Source organism: Thunnus thynnus, chromosome 20 (genome assembly GCF_963924715.1).
Source record: "Thunnus thynnus chromosome 20, fThuThy2.1, whole genome shotgun sequence".
NCBI lineage: Eukaryota > Metazoa > Chordata > Actinopteri > Scombriformes > Scombridae > Thunnus > Thunnus thynnus.
This window is the reverse complement of record NC_089536.1, coordinates 17,112,726-17,132,519: the sequence shown is the minus strand read 5'-3', so window position 1 is coordinate 17,132,519 and position 19,794 is coordinate 17,112,726. Positions and strand designations below refer to the sequence as shown.

General features: G+C 39.7%; 3 protein-coding genes and 1 long non-coding RNA gene across 6 annotated transcripts in view; 3 read left to right on the top strand and 1 right to left on the bottom strand.

Moving 5' to 3' along the window:
• The first annotated feature begins 2,040 nt into the window (after positions 1–2,040).
• LOC137171986 (retinol dehydrogenase 13-like) lies at positions 2,041–7,934 on the top strand. Its single transcript, XM_067576227.1, has 7 exons — positions 2,041–2,226; positions 4,321–4,439; positions 4,564–4,719; positions 4,840–4,944; positions 5,115–5,327; positions 5,474–5,575; positions 6,561–7,934. The coding sequence occupies exons 1-7, from the start codon at positions 2,162–2,164 to the stop codon at positions 6,869–6,871; spliced, it is 1,071 nt and encodes a 356-aa protein (XP_067432328.1). The 5' UTR covers positions 2,041–2,161; the 3' UTR covers positions 6,872–7,934.
• Positions 7,935–8,788: 854 nt separating this feature from the next.
• On the top strand, positions 8,789–14,019 carry decr2 (2,4-dienoyl CoA reductase 2, peroxisomal). Of its 2 annotated transcripts, none has more exons than XM_067577290.1 (10): positions 8,789–8,994; positions 9,923–10,036; positions 10,223–10,291; positions 11,529–11,580; positions 11,666–11,801; positions 12,233–12,357; positions 12,835–12,928; positions 13,007–13,111; positions 13,234–13,422; positions 13,692–14,019. In XM_067577290.1, exons 2-10 carry the CDS (start codon positions 9,936–9,938, stop codon positions 13,724–13,726), a joined length of 906 nt encoding a protein of 301 aa, XP_067433391.1. In that variant the 5' UTR covers positions 8,789–8,994; positions 9,923–9,935; the 3' UTR covers positions 13,727–14,019. The 2 variants fall into 2 exon arrangements, with proteins under 2 accessions (XP_067433391.1, XP_067433392.1); XM_067577291.1 differs by having other exon boundaries at positions 13,234–13,483.
• On the bottom strand, positions 13,464–15,475 carry LOC137172706 (uncharacterized). The gene is made up of 3 exons (XR_010925022.1): positions 15,387–15,475; positions 14,073–14,160; positions 13,464–13,532 (listed from the first exon to the last, which is right to left on the bottom strand). It is a non-coding gene; the product is annotated as an uncharacterized lncRNA (long non-coding RNA).
• Positions 15,046–19,794, top strand: part of rab11fip3 (RAB11 family interacting protein 3 (class II)) — a 34,032-nt gene continuing 29,283 nt past the window's right edge. For both annotated transcript variants that reach the window (XM_067577287.1, XM_067577289.1), the window contains exon 1: positions 15,046–18,078. In XM_067577287.1, the coding sequence (XP_067433388.1) occupies positions 16,435–18,078 (1,644 nt within the window). In that variant the 5' untranslated portion in view covers positions 15,046–16,434. The remainder of the gene's footprint in view (positions 18,079–19,794) is intronic.

Here is a 19,794-nt window from a genome sequence, read left to right as displayed (position 1 = left end):
TTCTGTCATCTCAATCCAAATGTCGTACAATAAGTATATCAAGGAGCTGCTTCTTTTTAGGTCTATTAATTGCTGTTTTTCTTTCTTTCTGCATCTATCTTTTCTTTCTACACTTCCTCTTGTCTCCTAGCCCAGATTTCCACTGAACAGATGCAGGTCAGGCTCATATCTGGGCTGAGAGTGAAAGATAAGCTTTTTTCAAGCTGTCCAGGATCAGCAGGGGAAGAGGAATGAAGCCTAGGAAAAAAAAAAAAAAGTCAGCACAGGGGAATATGATCTTCCTGTTTTCCTGAAACAAAATCATTTCACCCAGGGTTTTCTATCCTCATTGAGGACACGGGTGGATATTAAATAGATGCATCTTCAGCATCATCTTCACATCCAGGTGTCTCACACACAGCAGAGCCAGACCAGCGGTCAGCGAGGCGAAGAGTTTCCTCGGGGGTTATCGTGGGAACATAGCTGTCATAAATCATACTGAAGGTCAAGCACTGTGGGCTGACAGCAGAGAGCACCGAGGGTCAAACACACCAGGGGGACACACCTCTGAGCTGTGAACAAATAGAGCAGGGCTGCTCCTCCGCCCCATCTCTCCCCTCCTCTCCTCCCTTTTCAGACACCACACTCACGTCCTAGTTTTTACTTTTTATGTGTCACCTCAAGTTTTCCACCTCTGAGTTGCAAAGGGGGTGGCCTTGTTTTTTTTTTCTCTCTGTACTCAAATGTACTGTATCTTCCTGCAGAGTTTACTCTGTGTGTCCTAGCTGCCCTATATACTGCAATGTCATGGTGGGGAAATATTCACACAGAACCCAGTTTTTGAACTAAAATGCCTTTTGCGGACCAGAATTAGATCACACTTTTATGTCACCCTGCTCTGTTATAGGAGCAGAGTATGGATACAATACAACATCACCAAGAAATAAAAAAAATAATATGAAAATGACATGATAATGATATAATAAAAATATGATACTGCAAATGTTATAAATGGAATAATCAGAACTAAACTGTACAGTCTGCAGACAAAAAGATCCAATGTTTCCTCTCATGGCCAGTCCTGAAAATATAGTGATGACAGTCTATCAGGCCAAAAGCTCAAAATGTTTCATGTCTATTAATTGATTGATGAATAAATTAATCTTATGAGTGGTGCTTTTTTCATTGTGGAAAGAAAGTAGAGTAGGTTAGAGTCATATCTTGCAGATGCGACCCACAATCCTCAACAATGTCTTATATTAAGACTATCTAGCATGAAAACTTTGAAAACCTTTCCCTGTCAATGCTCTTTGAAATCTTAACCTTTTTCAAAACACACAATCTTTTTAGTCATTTAGGCTCATTTAGGCTACTTTTTGAATTCAGGTGTATAAAGCTATACTTCCAAACCTCTGAGTCCAACCCTCCACAGAAGCAACGTCTCAGTCTCATTCTGTAATTCTCTCTTTCTGCTGCTTTCAGTCTCAATTATTTCCGTCTGCAATTACAACAGCAGCAATTTCACATCTTTCTAACAACCCCAAAACAGAAAAAAATAACTCACAGTCATATCACTCCTCCCACTGAATCACAGCCCTTTCTTTCTCTGATGACTCTACATCCTCTTAAAAAGAAAATCCCCACCATCTCATCTTTGGCTCCTATATTTTTATTTTTTTCTCCTGGCATTTTTATGCTCACTATGACTTTTCCAGAACTATTATGTAGGCTGTATCATTAAAAGAAAAAAATAAAATACATCATATGTGCTACATGTAATTAGTAACAATGTTCCCTGAGCTACTGTAACAATTCAAATAAGAAGTAAAAGCAAATGTAAGAAATTAAAATAAAAAAACACTCAAATCAGATCAGGGATTTCCAGAGAAGTGATTTTTATCCAAGTGAAGTTTTCTTGCAAGAAAAGTCAACAATCACTCAGATACGTGCAGCACTTTTTTTGGTTATGTTGTATACAGTTTGGAAGTAAATGTCTATATGGGACTACATTTCCCACAATGCCATTTGTCTTTTGGCTCATCGCGGTTGGTCAGGATTCATTGATGACGCTATTAAAAAGCGACGGTAACCTTGTGCTGGAGGTGTGTAGTAATATGAGCTGTGAAAACTGCTTTAAAACATTTTTAATGGTCTGTTCTGTCGTCAGCATTACTCAGGAGTAATGAGTAAATACATTTTACCAGTTTCTGTGTTTGGAACCGTGTTTGGATCCGCTGTTTTACTCAAGTGAGTCACTCTTCATATTTTGACATATTTTATTATGATGTAACTGTACCGTATAGTTTACACTGTTTACATGTGCTGATATGAATATTCTATAAAGCTTAGACTAGGGTACAATATGTTGAACACTTATATCTAATTCATACAATCTCTAATAGCCCTGTAACACATACTGCCGCTGTGTAGCCCGTAACATTCAGTTTTTGCTGAGATTGTGTCACACAGATGTTTAAAACTCTACTGTTGTTGTGCTGGATTGCATCAAAGTATTAAATTATTCTTTTGAATTTTCTTTCTCCTATAAGAAGGCAAGGCAACTTTATTTATATAACATATTTCATACCCAGGGCAATTCAAAGTGCTTCACAGGAAATACAAAGAATATTGTAGCAAGAACAGTTAGAGTTATTAAATACAAACACAAATGTGAAGATAAGAACATACTTACTAAAACAATCAAATTAATTAAAAACATGTAAAACTGAATATTAAAACTTTGTAGACACTCATTTAAAAACATGATAGAGATTAAAGCACTTCTCACTTCTTTTTTCCTTTTTCTCCTTCCTTTTTCTCACACAAGTTGGGTTAGTCGTCTCCCTTTTTGGAGCGCCTGTGTTTGTGTGTATGTGTGTTTATTTTGTGGGCTCGGGCTATGAATAGTATAAAAAGTATAAAATAGTTTAAAAAGTATGGCTTGTTTTTCTTTTGATCTTTTGAATATGTTTCTATGTTTTAACATTCTTATTGTTATACTGACATTGTTATTTCTTGAAAAAATTAAACAAAAACCACTTAAAAAAATATAAAAGCGTGATATTGTAAGTGTGTAAAACATGTCTAGTAATAAAAGCACATAAAATGACTGAGCTGAGGTCTAAGTTAGTTTTCAGTCACAGGCTTTGGGGAACAGGTGAGTTTTAAGTCCGGATAGCACTACACTGTACTATATAATCCAGTACAACAGCCCCACAAAGTACAGAATCATTGGTTGAATTGTATGGTGTAATATACTTCACATAGGCTGTGTATCACATAGTGATCGTGTTGGATTGAATAAACTGAACGGGTGTTAATGATAATCCGTCCACCTGTTCACAGTTATTAAGACTAGTGTGAATTGAAGGGAATTTATTTATATCCCTTGTGTTAGCTTACGTAATGATAAAGAGCAGTGTGAAAGTTAACTTCAAGTCAAGTCCAGGACCAAAATAATGTACTTTGGTGCACATCAGGTCCTAAAGATTGGGATCAAGTCAAGACTACACTGGAGCAATTTCTTTTTAAATCCCTCTTTCATAAAGCTGTCATGGCTGGATAGACGCTTTTCACAGCAGACATGTCAAAGCAGGAAAAGCACAGGTGTAAATAACATTAATTATATTGCATTAATCATCCCAGTAAGTCTTGTCAGTGAGAGAGAGCATTCACAATACCAGAGCCTGGAACCGGCCCATGTAAACATATATATCATTTATTTCAATTGTGCTTTTCCTGCTTTGACAAGTCAAAATGTCTGCTGTGAAAAGGGTTTATTAACCTGCGAAGGTGCTCCAGGGGGGAAAATTAGCTGCTTGGCGTCTGTTAACCCCTTGTTCCTTCCACTATTTGTGTAATGTGTGTACAGTCTTCCTGTGCTGGGATATCTGATGGCTGCTTCCTAAGGAGAGATACCTTTGTACTGACGAAGAGCCAAATTTGGCTTTAAATATTGTAGTTTCTCTAAATGTAATAACAAACAAAAAACAAGTTTATAGTGAGAATTCTACAGTGTTGCTTGTCCTTTTGGAAGCAAGAGTACAGTTTTTTGGACTGAGAACCTGGACAAGAAATGAGTGTGTGTGTCTTGACTGGAGTAATGCTTATTCATACATTTCTTAAGCATAAACAATGATGTATAACAGAAACTCTGTTGCACACAGCTAGACGTCTTACTGAATAAAAGCATCGGCTGATTACTTGGTGAATTGAGGCTCGAGGACTGTTGTATAAATTGTTTGGGTACCAGGTACTGTAGAAATGTGTTATTTTTATTCAAGTGCTACTATCAGGTGCTTCAGTAAGATGACACTAAATTGGTTTTTATTCCTCTCATAGGAACTATGTGACTGGAGGCCGGTGTCCTAGTAAGGCTACCATTCATGGGAAGACTGTGGTCATAACAGGAGCCAACACAGGCATTGGCAAAGAGACGGCCCAAGAACTGGCCAAGAGAGGTGTGAAGAAAATATGATGTCACTCTGTGAAAATACACTTTAAGTTAATTATATATAAGATCTTTTGTAGTTGTATTTTCTCACTGAGACACACACACTCCTTTTCCCTTTCTCACACCATCAGGGGGTCGGATCATTATGGGATGTCGAGACATGGAGAAGTGTGAGGCGGCTGCGAAGGAAATCCGAGGGAATACCCTGAACCCCCACGTTTACGCGTGTCAGCTGGACCTGGCCTCCATGAAATCCATCCGAGAGTTTGCAAAGAGAATCAACAGAGGTGAGGAAACAAAAACATGTCGCATGCAGAGATTAATGTTGCATCTACAGTTATGTGTTCGATAATAGAAATAAAGCACACTCTATAACAGTTTCTTGAATATTGTTTATTGCTTTGCAGAGGAGCAGCGTGTGGATGTACTAATAAACAATGCAGGGGTCATGAGATGTCCAGAAGGGAAGACAGAAGATGGCTTCGACATGCAGTTTGGCGTTAACCACTTAGGTACTTATTACTTACTGTCGAATAAAGACGCAGTTCATTCTTTTTTGAGAAAGTGGTGTATTTTTTCTTGAACTCTGCAAAAGAAAGTACATCAAAACTATCTTTACATTCAAGTGAACTCTCCCTTGCTCCATCACTACCTGATTTCGACAGTTTCTGTCTACCTCCAGGCCACTTCTTGTTGACAAATCTTCTGCTGGATAAGTTGAAAGAGTCCGCCCCCAGCAGAGTGATCACCGTGGCCTCACTCGCCCACATCGTTGGAAAGATTGACTTCGAGGACTTGAACTGGGAGAAGAAGAAGTTTGATACCAAGCAGGCGTACTGTCAGAGCAAGCTTGCCAATGTTCTGTTCACCAGAGAGCTCGCCAAGCGATTACAAGGCAAGTCCTAGTGGCTGTTGCATATGTGGGCATGTGTGGGAGGGAGTACAGCCTATGTTCTTATTCGTAATTGGCCAGTGGAATATATATTTTTAACAATGCTCTGTGTGTGTGTGTGTGTGTGTGTGTGTGTGTGTGTGTTACAGGCACAGGAGTCACAGTGAACACTGTGCACCCAGGTGTTGTTGCCACGGATCTTGGGAGGCACACCAGTCTGCACCAATCAAGGTTCTCGAGCTCTGTGCTCAGTGAGTATCCTGCTTCCTTGTTGGATTCTGAATTTAGAGAAATAAATCAATAAACCCAGTCAGATGCTGCTTACTCAATGCATATGCAGCAATTAGCTTAGGCTGTATAAGCTCTGATATGTGGCACTAGTCTGCTTAATGAATTATCTACACTGATCTACTTGTTTTGTATAAATAAGCATAAATGCAAACATAGAAGACCACGTTTCTATTGAGAAAAGATTCTATCTACAAAATTTCAGCTTTATAATTCAGCATCTGAGAGAAAAATGCATTGATTTTAAATGTCTAACTGTGATTTCTGATCTTACGTAAGCCTCTTGGTTTTCGGCTTCGTAAATTCAAAGGTTTTCAGCAATTTTTGCCAACCAGTACAGGAGTATGTAATATTTAAACTGAGGTTTAAAAGAAAATCAGTGTTACAAGGTTCCCTGCAGAGCTACAATGTACCACATCAGTTCCATCACCCCTTTAAAAAAATATTACAGTTCAAATAAAAGCTCTGAAATCTGAACTCAAAGTACGCCAGAGATACCAATGATGTTGCTGATGCAACTTCTCAAAGCTCTTTTAGCGTCAGCGGGTGAATTTTTTTGTTTTGTTTTTTTTTAAACCTGCAATGAGTATTTTTTAATTACATGCACTCGGGGGTAATAAACACCCTCTACTATGGGGAAAAGTGTTTGGTATTGAGATAATTTATAGTCAATGAAGAAGATAATAAAAATCCACAGTGCAGCTTGTGCCAGATTTGGATATGAATAAATGTAACTGACGCGCACATTTATCTAAGTGTTTCATTTTGTTGTATTCCACAGCCAATGTCATGAACCCCATTAGTATTTGTGTTGGTGCTTGACATCCGCTAATCTATTCAATAAAACACTTGGCATTCTGACTGGCTGTATAAAATAGTTCAAACAGTGGTATCCCAGCTGAATTTAAACCATCAAACCTTACTGTGGCCTCCACCACCCCTCTACAGGTCCCTTTTTCTCCCTGTTGGTGAAGAGCCCAGAGCTGGGGGCCCAGCCAAGCGTCTATCTGGCCGTGGCTGAGGAGATGGAGGGGGTTACGGGACAGTACTATGATGTGTTGACAGAAAAGGAGCCAGCGCCCCAGGCCCTGGATGAGGAGGCGGCTAGTAGGCTGTGGGAGGTCAGCAGCAGGCTGGTGGGACTGGAGGAGGAAGGACAGTCCAGCAAGTCAAACCCACCAGAAGAAGGCCAGAGCAAAGCAAGCAAAATTTATTTATACAGACAACAGTCACAAAGTGCTTTAGAGTCAAAGGAATAAAATCAGATACAATCAAAATAAACATGCACAGACAAAGCTACACAGACAGACACACGGACAGAGTCCAGAACCAGCTGTCAGAGATTCGGGACGGTAGGTCTGCTCCGGCCTCTGGGCCAGCAGGGGACGATGGACTTTTATGGCTTGAACTGTGCCAAACCCACAGGAACAATTAACTGTCTGAGTCTGTGATTATGGTTTGCTTTATAATAGCAATCTTTTGTACATGCCTGTATGTTCCTGCATCAGGATATTTCTCTAAAACATATATAACAGCAGCCTTTTTTCAATGGTGTCTTCTTTTAAATTATGTGCATTGATACAAACATATAGGAAAATTAAAAATACAGTGCTGGTAAAGAAAGGAATGTATTCAGATCTATGAGTGGGGAAACAAAAGAAACCAAAACACAGCTAAAAATAAAAAATCTGCACCATAGCACATGAGTATTTTAACTTTTTCTTATGAAATCAAAATCTTCAAGCCTGCAATGTTGTTACCTTTTTGTTATCATGCCTGCTGGAAGCTTTCACCCCTAAAATCACATTACACATAAGCACAGACACACAGTCTGTTTTCTCTCAAACAGAGACAGCAGGAAGAGGAGGTACAGTAAGGTCACATTTAGACTACTGCAAATGGAAGACAGAGAGCGCCATCTGGCTGTCAAGTCTAAGCTATAGGTACCTGGGAGAAAATCAGCATGAAACCATAATAGTTAAGCTTTTTTTTTTTTTGTACAGATCATGTGTACATTACTGCCGGGCACTTTTCTTTTCTGGATGTGCAGTTATGTTTTACATTTTTTAATGTGTTTTCCATCTTGAAAGCCATTGCTTTTGTTTATATTCACGATATGAACATCAATTTGTAGAAATTTGGAACTTACTGGACTTCAGTGATAGATCCCAGGAGCATCTTTTTTGACACAGTTGTGTTTCATGGTAATTTGATGCAGACTGCACTTGACTGTATTTAGCACTGCACATCAATCTGAATTTATAATCGCTTTATCATGGATATTATAACTTTGGAAACATTAAAGCAGACGCTTCAAATGTTTTTCCATACTATATTATACTAATTTAATAAAAACTAATTGAAAGAAAGTAGGAAAAACACACTGAATGAAATATAAAAAAGGGATATGCTTTGAAAAACTGTCAGTAACAATAAAACACTGGAATAGTCCTGAAAAAAGCTTTAGCATCCATTATCACATATTTTAATGTGCTTTTCAAGTGCTTTTGCCCTTGTTTACTCATGCCTCTTGAAAAACTAATTAAGTTACAAAAGCTCTCATTTTACATTTCTGCTCCTCTCAGTCTTGTATCTGCAGACATGCAGCCTAAGTGCAGAGGAGAATATCCATCCCAAAAGTATTTGAGGGATCCATTGCATAGGGCTTTTTCCCAACAGTAAATCCCAAAGTACAAATCAATAAGGGCCACTCTCTGCACTAATGCACACTGATCTGCATCGACCCTGACACTGAACACTCTGGATTGTTTAATTCAGAGTTGGATTACCAGTGGAGAGCCTCGCTGGTGCCATCTTAGAAACTGATGGTTATTGGAGATGAGCAACAGAATCACTGGGTTTTCCTTTGCTCTCAAGACTGACAAAGACCTGACAGTCCCTAGAGCTTGTTGATGTCTGATATGGTTTCTTTTTCTGTCATGCTGTGAATAAATCCTGACCTCTAAAAGTTAGTGCAATAATTTCTGAATTTTTAGCCTTTTTATGTCTTCTTCTTCTTCTTCTTCTTCTTCTTATTATTATTATTATTATTATTATGTCTTAAACAAACCATACATGTGTTCAGGAGAACCCAAAAAAAAGAAACAAAGACGGATTTGGATTTTGACAGCGAGATATGTGTGCTCTTGAACACACCCCGGAAGGACTTCATTGCCCATAATGCACTACTGAAAGACGAAAAAATAAGCGTCCAAGGTACAAATAGTTCCTACTGACAGAAGCAGGTAATAAGAAAGGAATAAACGTAAAGCTGCATGCTCACACTTACATGACTGCTTTGTCTTCGAGTCGTCTTTCATCAAAGAGGAGTTGGACGGTCCTTTTTTTCAGCGCTACGTCACAAACGTGTTTTCTTCAACAGGTAACTCGACAGCAGCAACTAGCTAACTGTTACATGACAACTAAGTTAAACTTCACTGCACAGTCCTGACAGCTAACTTGAAGACTAACTTTGTGTGTGTCAAAGAAGGTAGACAAAATAAAAGGAATCAGCCCACATAAGCCCTGCAATGTGTTGAAGCTTTTTTAAATGTCAGTTGATACAATTCAATCAGTTTTGAGGCCATAATTTACTGTTTTCCAGCAAATATCTTAGTCAGAATCTCTTTTCAGCTGGATCTGTTAGAGCTGACGTGTAATTAGCGCTAATTAGCATTCAGTTTGACTTCTACGCAGTTGCTGATATTGCCACCGTTAATGACATGATATGGCAGAGAGTAGATCAAAAATCATGACAGCATGTGCACACAAGTAGCCAAGAGTCTCACCATCAATGACTCAAAACAGTAAAAATTACAATTTAGCTGAATTTAAATATCTGACAATCGTAATGGAAAACAATTAGGGCTGAAACTAGTGATTATTTTCTTTGTTGATTATCCTGGCGATTATTTTTTCTTTAATCGATTAATTGCCTTATCTCTAAAATGTTATCATTTCCCAGAGTCAGAGGTGACCTTCCTCAAATGTCTTGTTTAGTCCGACCAACAATCCAAAAAGATAATTAGTTTACTAGCATTTATGTCCAAGAAAGCACAGATTTTTTGCTTAAAAAATTATTTAAACAATTATTCAGTTATCAAAATAGTTATTGATAAATTTTCTCACCGATCAACTAATTGATTAGTTGACAAATCGCTGCAGCTCTAGTATCAGTCATCATCATCTTAACCAAAATGCTGCGAAGGGCAATTTTATTCTGTTTTTTGCATTTATTTTTTGAAAATCCTGCATTTACAGGCCAGTCGTTTACTCCTTTTTGGTATTTGGTGATGTCTGTGTGATTGCAGTTATTTTATCAGCATGGCCGAGCCGCAGAAAAAGGGAGAGCTGCTGCCTGAAGATGTTGGTACAGACGACTGCCTGACTTCATACACACACATATACAGTCCAGATTTACTCAAGTAAGCATACTGTACAAGCATCGCTCTGAGATTTATTTCCCATTGCCATGTGTGATCTTATTGCATCACTGCATTTCACATCGTTGTCTGGAGACGGCTTTGAGCATGATTATTTTTTTGTTGAAGTCCTTAACAATGTAGCAACTATATGAAGTGACCTTTGAGGATGTGCACTTTATTTTTCAGAGATCAGGTTGCATTTATCACAGGTGGCGGATCTGGAATTGGACTCAGGATAGCTGAAATCTTCATGAGGTGAGAGGGATCACATGCTTGTCTCTCCATAACAGGTCCAGATCTAGCAGAAGTATCAGTTCCTAGTTACATTTAACTCCTCTTACAGATGTTATTCATGTTTGTATAGTATAATAATAAATTAAATGTAATTTAATAACATGTAGAATAAATGCTTTTTCAGCCTTATTTCATTACCATTAGTCATTCATATCATTTTTCATTTTATTAAATGTTTATTTGGGACACAGATTAAGGACAGATACAGTATACACAGAGAATTGCACAACAATTATCCAATTCAATGCATCACCAGCATTTATAGCTATACCCCACCCCTACACATGACCACAGGATTGATTGGCTTTTAAAAGTTGCTTCAATTTAATTTTAAAATGTTGACAATTTTGGTCTGTTTTGAATTCACACATTCCATGTGTTAGCTTCCTTTATAGAAAAGGACGTCTGGCCAAAGGAGGTATTCTGGTACGATACTTTAAACTTCCCTGCAGTGACAGTAGACAATCCAAAGGCCTGTAGTGGTCGCACCATGTAACAGAGAGCCTGAGGAGCCAGGCCATGTACTTGCTGATAAGATTAGCATTTGCAGATGCAGTGTAGTTTTTAAAACTTAACACATTCAGGTCTCTCAGGATGTGGCAGTGGTGTGACTTATTGGCCTTTTGTCCAGTAGTCTAAACATGTAACATATGTGTCAGAGGTAGTATGCAGATGTACTTTAAACCTTCTAGTTGTGTTATCTGACAGTCAGACTTGCATCATTTTGCTTGTGTTTGTGTGACAAAGTTGAAATAGTTCAATAATTTACCCATGTGACAGAATTAGTGTATCTTTGATTAAAATCAGCGCCACGACTTGTAACTGTATCTGTTAGTTGTCTCGCTGTCTGTCTTGCTAGCAACCAGATTTGTGGATTTGAGGTTCCCACCAAGATGAAGCTACTGTACATGTGATTGATCTCTCACTATGTGTGTCCATGACCTGTTACCAATCGTCGTCACCTTCTCTATAATGACCTTGCATTCATGATAATTAAATGCACTGTCATGCTTTTGACCTTGCATTCGCTGCCTCTTCTCCCTCATCCTGTTGCATCATAAAAGTCTTCTCATGCGCCTCATCTATGCAGGGATTAAATATTCATGTCCTTATCAACACAATGCAGCATTTGCTCTTACCGTCGTTTCTTTTTCTCTCCACATTGTTATATGTCTTTATTTTCTCTTTTTTTTTCCAGGCACGGCTGTGACACAGTGATTGCCAGCAGGAACTTGGACAAGCTGAAAGAGGTTATTCCTTTTGCATAATGAGTCTTTAAAGATAACTGAATGTCAATTTGTGGTCCTTATGTAATATGATTTCATGTCTCCCCAGGCGGCTAAAAAGCTGTCTGCTGTTTCAGGACGCCGCTGTCTCCCTTTGTGTTTAGACGTGAGGCAGCCTGAGAGCATCGCAGCTGCTGTGGATGAGACACTGAAAGAGTTTGGCCGCATAGACATCCTTATTAACAGTATGTGACCTCTTAAGCACAAGCCTGAAAAATGTTAATATGCTGATGATTGGTGAGTTTGTGTCGGGAGCACTGCTGCACACACTCACTTGGTCTTTGCCTTTAGACATTTGTATCCTGTCAACAAAAGGTCATTTTAAGGTTTCTGTAGGATGAATGTGTGTAAATGTACTTGGAGAAAAGGTCAAGTGTGAAAGGTTTTTGGCTTAATCATCAACTTTTCTGGTGTTGCATCTATCTGAATCTTCTATCTTTACACTCCAGATCAGGTACAGATCACCAACGCAAGGGGATCTGCACTTCATTAATGTACCACATAAATGAATGGATTCATAGCATTATTGAAGCATTTATAAAATATTAATGATCACCTTTTGCCTTTTTGTTCTGGCGTATTTGTGTCATAACTTTCACAATGCTGTGTTTGACAGATGCTGCTGGAAACTTCCTCTGCCCGGCTGCCGCGCTCTCCTTCAATGCCTTTAAGACAGTTATGGAGATTGACACTATGGGTACATTCAACACCAGCAAAGTGGTTTATGACAAGTGGTTCAAGGTACAGTTCATCTTCTGTCCACCTGTGTGACAAGATAGTTCTTACATCCATGATAAAAAGCTATAATTAAATTGTTTTAAAAATGAGAATACTGAATCTGCAGGGAAATAATGAGGCTATTGATCAAGACTGGTGACTCAGTGATTCACTGGGTGCTCAAATTTCCTGACTTTCAAACTCAGTTTCTTGCTCATATCCTGTTTTTAAACAAAATCGCTGACAATTAGAACTTAAGACAACCCTCAACGTATGTCTCTCTTTTTATTTTGGTTGGCATGGTTATGTATTACAACTCTTCAACAGAAGCTCCTGTTGGATCTCTGCTCTAGCGCTTCCACTCATTTTACTCCTTGCAATTCTCTCTGGTCACCAAAAGAGGGCAGTAAATATCACAGATTAGATAAACTGCCATCTGAAACTGATTTGATCATTTACTTATTGCCTTTATTTTGAATCTTGTGTCATTTTTGTGCCCAGGATCATGGTGGCAACATTGTGAACATCTCTGCAACACTTGGATACAAAGGACAGGCCCTCCAGGTGCATGCTGGGTCTGCCAAGGCTGCAAATGGTAAGAGCATTTTGTAGTGTTATTTGATGATATCAACGAAGGAATCTTATGACTCCATGCTCCCTCTCCTGCACCCAGATGCCATGACCAAGCACCTGGCTGTGGAATGGGGGCCCAGTGGGGTGAGAGTCAATGCTTTGGCCCCAGGTCCTATCTCTGGCACAGAGGGCTACCGCAGACTAGGTAAAAATACTAAGCTAATTTAGAATTCTTATACATCACAACTCTTGAAATGATTAAACATGTACAGTATAACAGCGCTGGGGTATCTGAGCATGGAGTTTTCCCATTTAAAAATCTCTCAGGTGGTCCAAGAGGGGAGGCTGCCGGTGCCTTCCAGTCCATTCCTTTGCAGCGTGCAGGCAATAAGACAGAGATGGCCCACTGCACTCTTTTCTTGGCCAGCCGGGCCTCCTCCTATGTGACTGGAGCCATCATGGTGGCGGACGGCGGGGCGTGGCTGACCTCAGCTAATGACGTCTCCCTGCTGTTGGGTATAGCCTCTAAATCCGCTAAACTCTGAACAGGAGCTCTCCTGTCCTCCTCCTGACACAGGTGTGTAGGGGGAGGTGCAGCTTGAGGGCCATGTGGAGCCAAACTGTGACTGAAAATGAAGTTGTTGATTTTGTCATCTCTATTCATATTGTTATGGGACTTAATTATACTTGATTAATTGTGTCTCCATAGAGGTTTAAAGAGATTGTCTGCATTACAGGAATGTGATAAGATCCATATTAATCAACTTTCTCTTATTTTCTTTCAGGTTATTGGTCATCTGAAAAGAAAAGAGACAAGTAAATGCTGAAAAGAATAATTTCTGAGCCATCTGTAGCACTGATGCTACATGCACAGTATTTGTGCTGCCCAATGTTTAATACTACGTGTCTGGAAGAGTTGAACACTAACATACTACACTTACTGTAGAAAAAAAACTTATATGTATTTTAGTAATGGATTAAATTATATAAGAAATCAGGGATTTTTCACCTCCTACAGTGCTGTTTTTTGTCATCATGCATTTCATGTGCAGTCAGTTTATGTAATTTTTCAGTACCAGTATCTATTAATAAAAGTTTTATAATTACAGTTAATGGTGACTCTGGTTTCCTTTTATTTTCAAAAGTAATATGTTAATTACTGATACCTGAGCAACTGTCCTCTTCTGGTTTTCTGTGTGCTGTTTGACTGGCCCAAGGATCCATTTTCCTTGATCGCTGAAGCTTGGATTGCACCTGTAGGATGGAGCAGACTGTTTTTAATGCAAGCCAGATGGATTAAATCTTCCATACTGGTTGGGACCCCACAAATTAGGGCTCACAAGTTGATTAAAGAAAAAAAAAAGTGGTACTGTTTTTATTATTACTGTTATAGTTATTTTATTTTTCTCTCTTGTGAAATACTGGACACCTTTAAATCTCCAGATAGCTGAAAATGCTACAAATGAAACAAATGGAGAATAAAAAGTCACAACCCATATCCACACCAAGGCCATTAACTGGTTGCAAGCAGACAATGATTTGTACTAAGGGGTCACATCCCAAGAAGGTTGGGAACCACTGGATTAAATGAGTAAGATGAAGTACAGTGAGCAAATCCAAACAAGAAGAAAATACCACTGTAAATCAGATGGGGGGCTCCAAAACATCACAATTACATTCATTTAATTATTTTCTCAAAATGAGAAATGCCATGTGTCCACATTGGCTGTCCAACAGCACCATGATGTCTATTATTGCTTAATATGTTATTTTATACCCACTGTTGAATAATTAGTGCTTACAGAAACAGCCCTTTAATTGGTGGACTTGAGCATCCACCCTGCTGAAGTGTCATTGAGCAAGACACCTCCAACCCCAGTCAGCTGAGAGTTTCTCCACATGACCCTGAACTTTAACCCCTGAGTGGATGAGGTACACATTTTAATATATAATACTGTCATTCCCCGACACATTAATGCAGGTCATTTTTGTGTATAATAGCCAATTTTATGAGTTTTTGTACTCAAATAGCGACTGATAGCTGCTATAAAGCCAATGATACTGCGGGGTGTTTTGTACGCTTGCGTGAAACGTCAGTGGTTTGTATGCGGCTGGAGGAGGAGGAGGAGATGAGGAGGAGGAGGAGGAGGAGGAGGATGGGACACTGCTGATGCTGATGCGAGAGCTTTCGGTGTCTGTGATCAACATCGGTGGAGTGACTGCCAAATGATGGAACTTTTTCGCCTTATTTAACACCCTTTTCGTTTCGACGTGGGTCTCGACGAGGGGCGCAGAAACAGCTGTATGTGTGTTTTTTTTAAAGACGAGAATAACTGAAGAATTTGAAGAAGAACCAACGGTTTCGTCTCGTCACTCGTCTGGCCTGTCTTGTGACTGACACAGGTGGATTGCAGCTGGAAAACGGCAAATGCAGATATAAATATTGGACTATCACAGAGGCGAGAAATATCCTTAATTACCTCTTAAACCGTGGAATATTGACGCTAAGATAGGGTTTCATTTCATTGAAAGGGGTAGACGGCGGACTGTTTGGCGTGTTAGCTAGCTAATAGGCTAATTTGGCTAGCTAGTCAGTTAGCAGCTTCCCTGGCCAATGGCAGGAAAGAAGTGGGATGCTCGAAGGAGGAGTTAACGTTAGTTGCTAGCATAAAATTCACTTGAGGATAGACGCTTGACAGTCGGTGTTATATTTAGTGAACCGCATTGTAAAGAGAGATTTAGCGTTACAATTGTAGGAGAGGAGTTCAGGATTGTGTGACGAAGCTGCTCACACCGTTTCCTCGCCGCTCAGCAAATTAGCTTTGGCGATGGGTAAGATGAGATAATCGGCTAAGAAAGCTAATGTTGACAAACACTGGTGACTTAAACGCGTTGATTCGTGTTGTTTCAAATTGGCTCCCGAGCAGAGATGCTGTCAGTCGTGTTTGTCAGTACAGTTCTGAGATGTGTTGTCGCTCATTTGTCAGCTTTCAGGCCGAAGTGAAAGCATGTTGACGTTGGATGTGCTGAAGCTGAAACATTTGGCAACAATCAGGAGTGGACCTGCCATGACTGAAAGGGACATAGTGAGTCAAAACCCGATTTACATCAGTAGGATTTTCAATAAGGATAAGAAGTTAATATGAATTTGGAATTTAGGTAACATTTTTTGTCGAGATGTGGATGGCAACAAATGCAGTTAAAACAACAAACGTTTATACTGCGCATCATTTCTTTATTCGTTGCCTCACTGACTTGTTTCTAAACTTACTTACCTTCTGAAAACTATCCCTTTTACAGCTTTACCTAACATTTATAAAATCACAATGGCTGCCAGCATCTTTTAAATATCAGAGGTAGACAATGCTTGTAGGAGTCGGACTCATTCATTTCAAGATTTCAGTGGAGATGTTTAGTGTCATTTAAAAAAAACATGACATTAAAATTGAAAAACTGGATCGTGACAGCAGCAGTGAGATAAGACGTCACTAGCTTTCTCAAATTTACAAAGGGGAATAGCCTATATAAATGGAGCCCACGGTCCTGTCTGGCCCTTTGGGGCACACACAGTGGGAGTCAGAACAGCCATTTCCTCTGGGATTTCTCACACTGGATTCAGACAATGGAGGTGTGCTGTGTCAAAACAAGACTGGTCAGACAGGTTTGGGTTTCAGAAACAGTGACCAGGAACCAACATCCCAACATACTGAAGAGGGAAGTGTTTTCCAGGACAAGTCGGTAGAGTTGGACAACCTCATAAATATCTGTGATTATTCTTGTGGAGAATCGCTGTTTGAGGAAGATCAGTCCACTAATTCCCAAGCTTCTCTCCATAGTACGCATATAGAGGAATTGTCTTGCACAGAAAAAAATGAGGGACTTGATGAAATCAGCGACTTCACTCTGTCATGGCTATTTTCTCCTAACCTCACTGATGTGGTTGGGAAAAACTTTGCCTGTGAGGAACTGAGTCTGACACAGGAGGTCTCTCTTGAGGCCTCAAATGCCCTCAGTGGCAAGGCTGAGCTAATCAGCCTCAGTGAACCGTCTTCTCCATCAAAGATTTCCGAGAGGAATTCCAAGACAAACCCAGGGGATCCGTTTTTGTTGGTAGATCTCCTCTCAAATGAACCATCTTGTCTCACCTCAGAGTCTTCACATGAGTTGAACCCACAGGGTGTCAGTGAGGAGCTGGTAGACCTGTCACAGGAGGAGCAGGCAGGTCTCCCTCCCGCGCAGAACAGGGAAACTTTGTCACCTGAAACCGGAGACAAAGGTTTATTCCCTGATCAAGTAACTGATCTACCTGTAACCAGTAGGTCTACCTTACAAGGTTTACCTGAGAGCTGTCTCCCACATAACCACATCAGCACGCCACTGGAGTGTTTTGAAGGATTTGTGCCTTTGTTGGATTTAGAGGTTCCTGATTGTGACAGCAGTCTGAGCCTGTGTCCTGCTAGTCCTGCCTCTGTTATCTGCACAAGTGCGCCATTCGATTTATCAACAGAGGAGTCGCAGGTGGAACATGCAGGAGCTGCTGTAATTAGAAATCTGACTTCAGAGCAACAAGGTGAGAATGACTCACTTGTTCTTAGTTTGTCAGCTGAACCTTCATCACTGACGGTGCCTCTGGCTGAAGATGTCTTCAACCAGGGCGACTTCACCAGTGAGAGCGACTCTGTGGAGAATGAGTCTAAGGATTTGATGGAAGATAAAATTAGCTCTGAAGCCAAAAATCAGGGGAATGAAGCAATGGCTTTGGATCTTTGTTTAGCCACTGATGAGGAAACTTGGGACTTGAAACCACTGGAGCGTGTACAGAATGAAAGCGTTGCTGATCCGACAACCGAGCAGAGGGAAGAGGAGAGGTTGACAGACGTTAACCAGCTCCAAGGATCAGACTGTCATGAAGTGGCTTCTTTAGATTTTTCAGTCCAGGAGTTGAACAGCTCTTCTCCTGAGGCTGGATGGACTAGTGAGCAAACCGTGGAGACGATTTCCCTCTCTAAGATGGTGGTAGATGACTCACTGCCAATGGTCTCAGCTGTGAATACGAGGGAGGAAGATGTCTCCCCACTAAAAGCTGTGTTCGACGCTTTAGACCAAGATGGAGATGGCTTCGTCCGTATTGAGGAGTTTATGGAGTTTGCTGCCGCCTATGGGGCCGATCAGGTGAGATGTTGTTTTTACTGTCGATTTCCCTCTTCTGAGCAGGGAGCTTATTGGGTAATGCATGCTGAGTGAAGTTCCTTGTAAAACCATATAAAGCTCCATATACGTAAATGATTTATCATTGATTTTCTGCTAAACCTCAGAGAGCTTCCTGCAAAAAGCCAGCGTAATTCCATCGATTGAAATCCAACCGGATAATGCCACTTTTTGCTCAGTATTGTTTGTTGTTTAGGATCCAGATGTAATTTGAAACTTAATATTATTGGAAGTAAAATGAGTAAATCAGGTTTAGTCATTTTGAATTATAAATACATTCCTAAAATGTTCTTATTTTGTTAATATTTCTGTTGTTTCTCAAAATGGTCCCCGATTATGTGTTTAAATATTTTAACAAACTGCACCAGGTTCATGTTGACTTTAAACATTATAAATTAGAGGTAACCTGGACCCCACTAGGATTAAATAGGCAGTAGGAAGTAATACACTGCAAGCCTATTTATTTCTTTTAGGTGTCAGCTTTGTATATTTACCATCACCATTTCTTCTCCTGTGTTTCCTTTTGTTGAAGCAGCTCTCAAAATTTAGTGTAAGAGATTTGGCTAATACAGCAGCGTATTATTAAAACCTGGATTAGTTTGTCATGTATTTGGTGAGTGTTCAAAAGCTGGGATTTGGGTTATCAACCAGATAAGTCTGTCAAGCATATTGGCTGTAATGAATTCTGTCAGGCCTGGCGCTCCTCCATATGTCAAATGACAAACACTCATCTTCCCATTAGCATAGCCTGTGGTTTGGGGATAATCTCATGTGAAATGGTTGATGCATCACACTCCACCCATGACCCCCACCCATTTATTGCATCTCGCCCTATGCACTAAGCTTTCCACATTGTTATGTAAAAATGAAGTTTGAGTTACCAGTGAGTCAAGAGATAAAATAACAGTTCCCTAAAAAAAATGAAACCTAATTAATTAGAAGGTGTCAGTAATAGTCTAACTCAGGGGTGTGATATGGCAAAAATATCATATCATGATTTCTCTCAGGCAGGATCATAATCCACAATCTTATCACGATTCTTTTTCATGTTGGTTTTTAAGACTATTTTTTCAAGTTACTGAACAGTACTTAAGATTCAAGATTAAAAAAAACCTGTATTGCCTATCACATGATAGAAATTTGTCTTAGGTTAGGGACTCACAAACAACATAAAAACATACACCCATTAAAGACATAAAATTACATTAAAGCACAAACAATTCCATAAATAAATAAGAGCAGGTGTGCAAAGCTGCATTAAAAAGTAGTGATGGTCTATTTGGCCTTGTTTTAAAATGGATATTTCACAGCTGAAAAGCAAACATTTGATGTTGTGTAGAAGTGTTAGTGTGTTGTTTTGGATAACTAGCAGGATGTGCACTGTTAAAAAAATCACCAACACAGTACACCAGAGCTGACATCACGCTAGCTTGCAGCATGACAGAAGTTAGCGCTGCCAGTTAGCAAGTGAGCTAACCTCTAAAAGGTGGAGTTTACCTGTCAGTTTAACATGTGCTGCGTCCGAAATGGCATACTATGCGCTACATACTCAATATATGTACTATCATTCAACATTGGTGTGAATAAACAGTACTATGTATCTTTTTGGATGCACCGAGCTGTAATTATCACGTCACTTCCTGAGAGTACTCTTGCTGGTTGCAGACGCATAACCGTGAT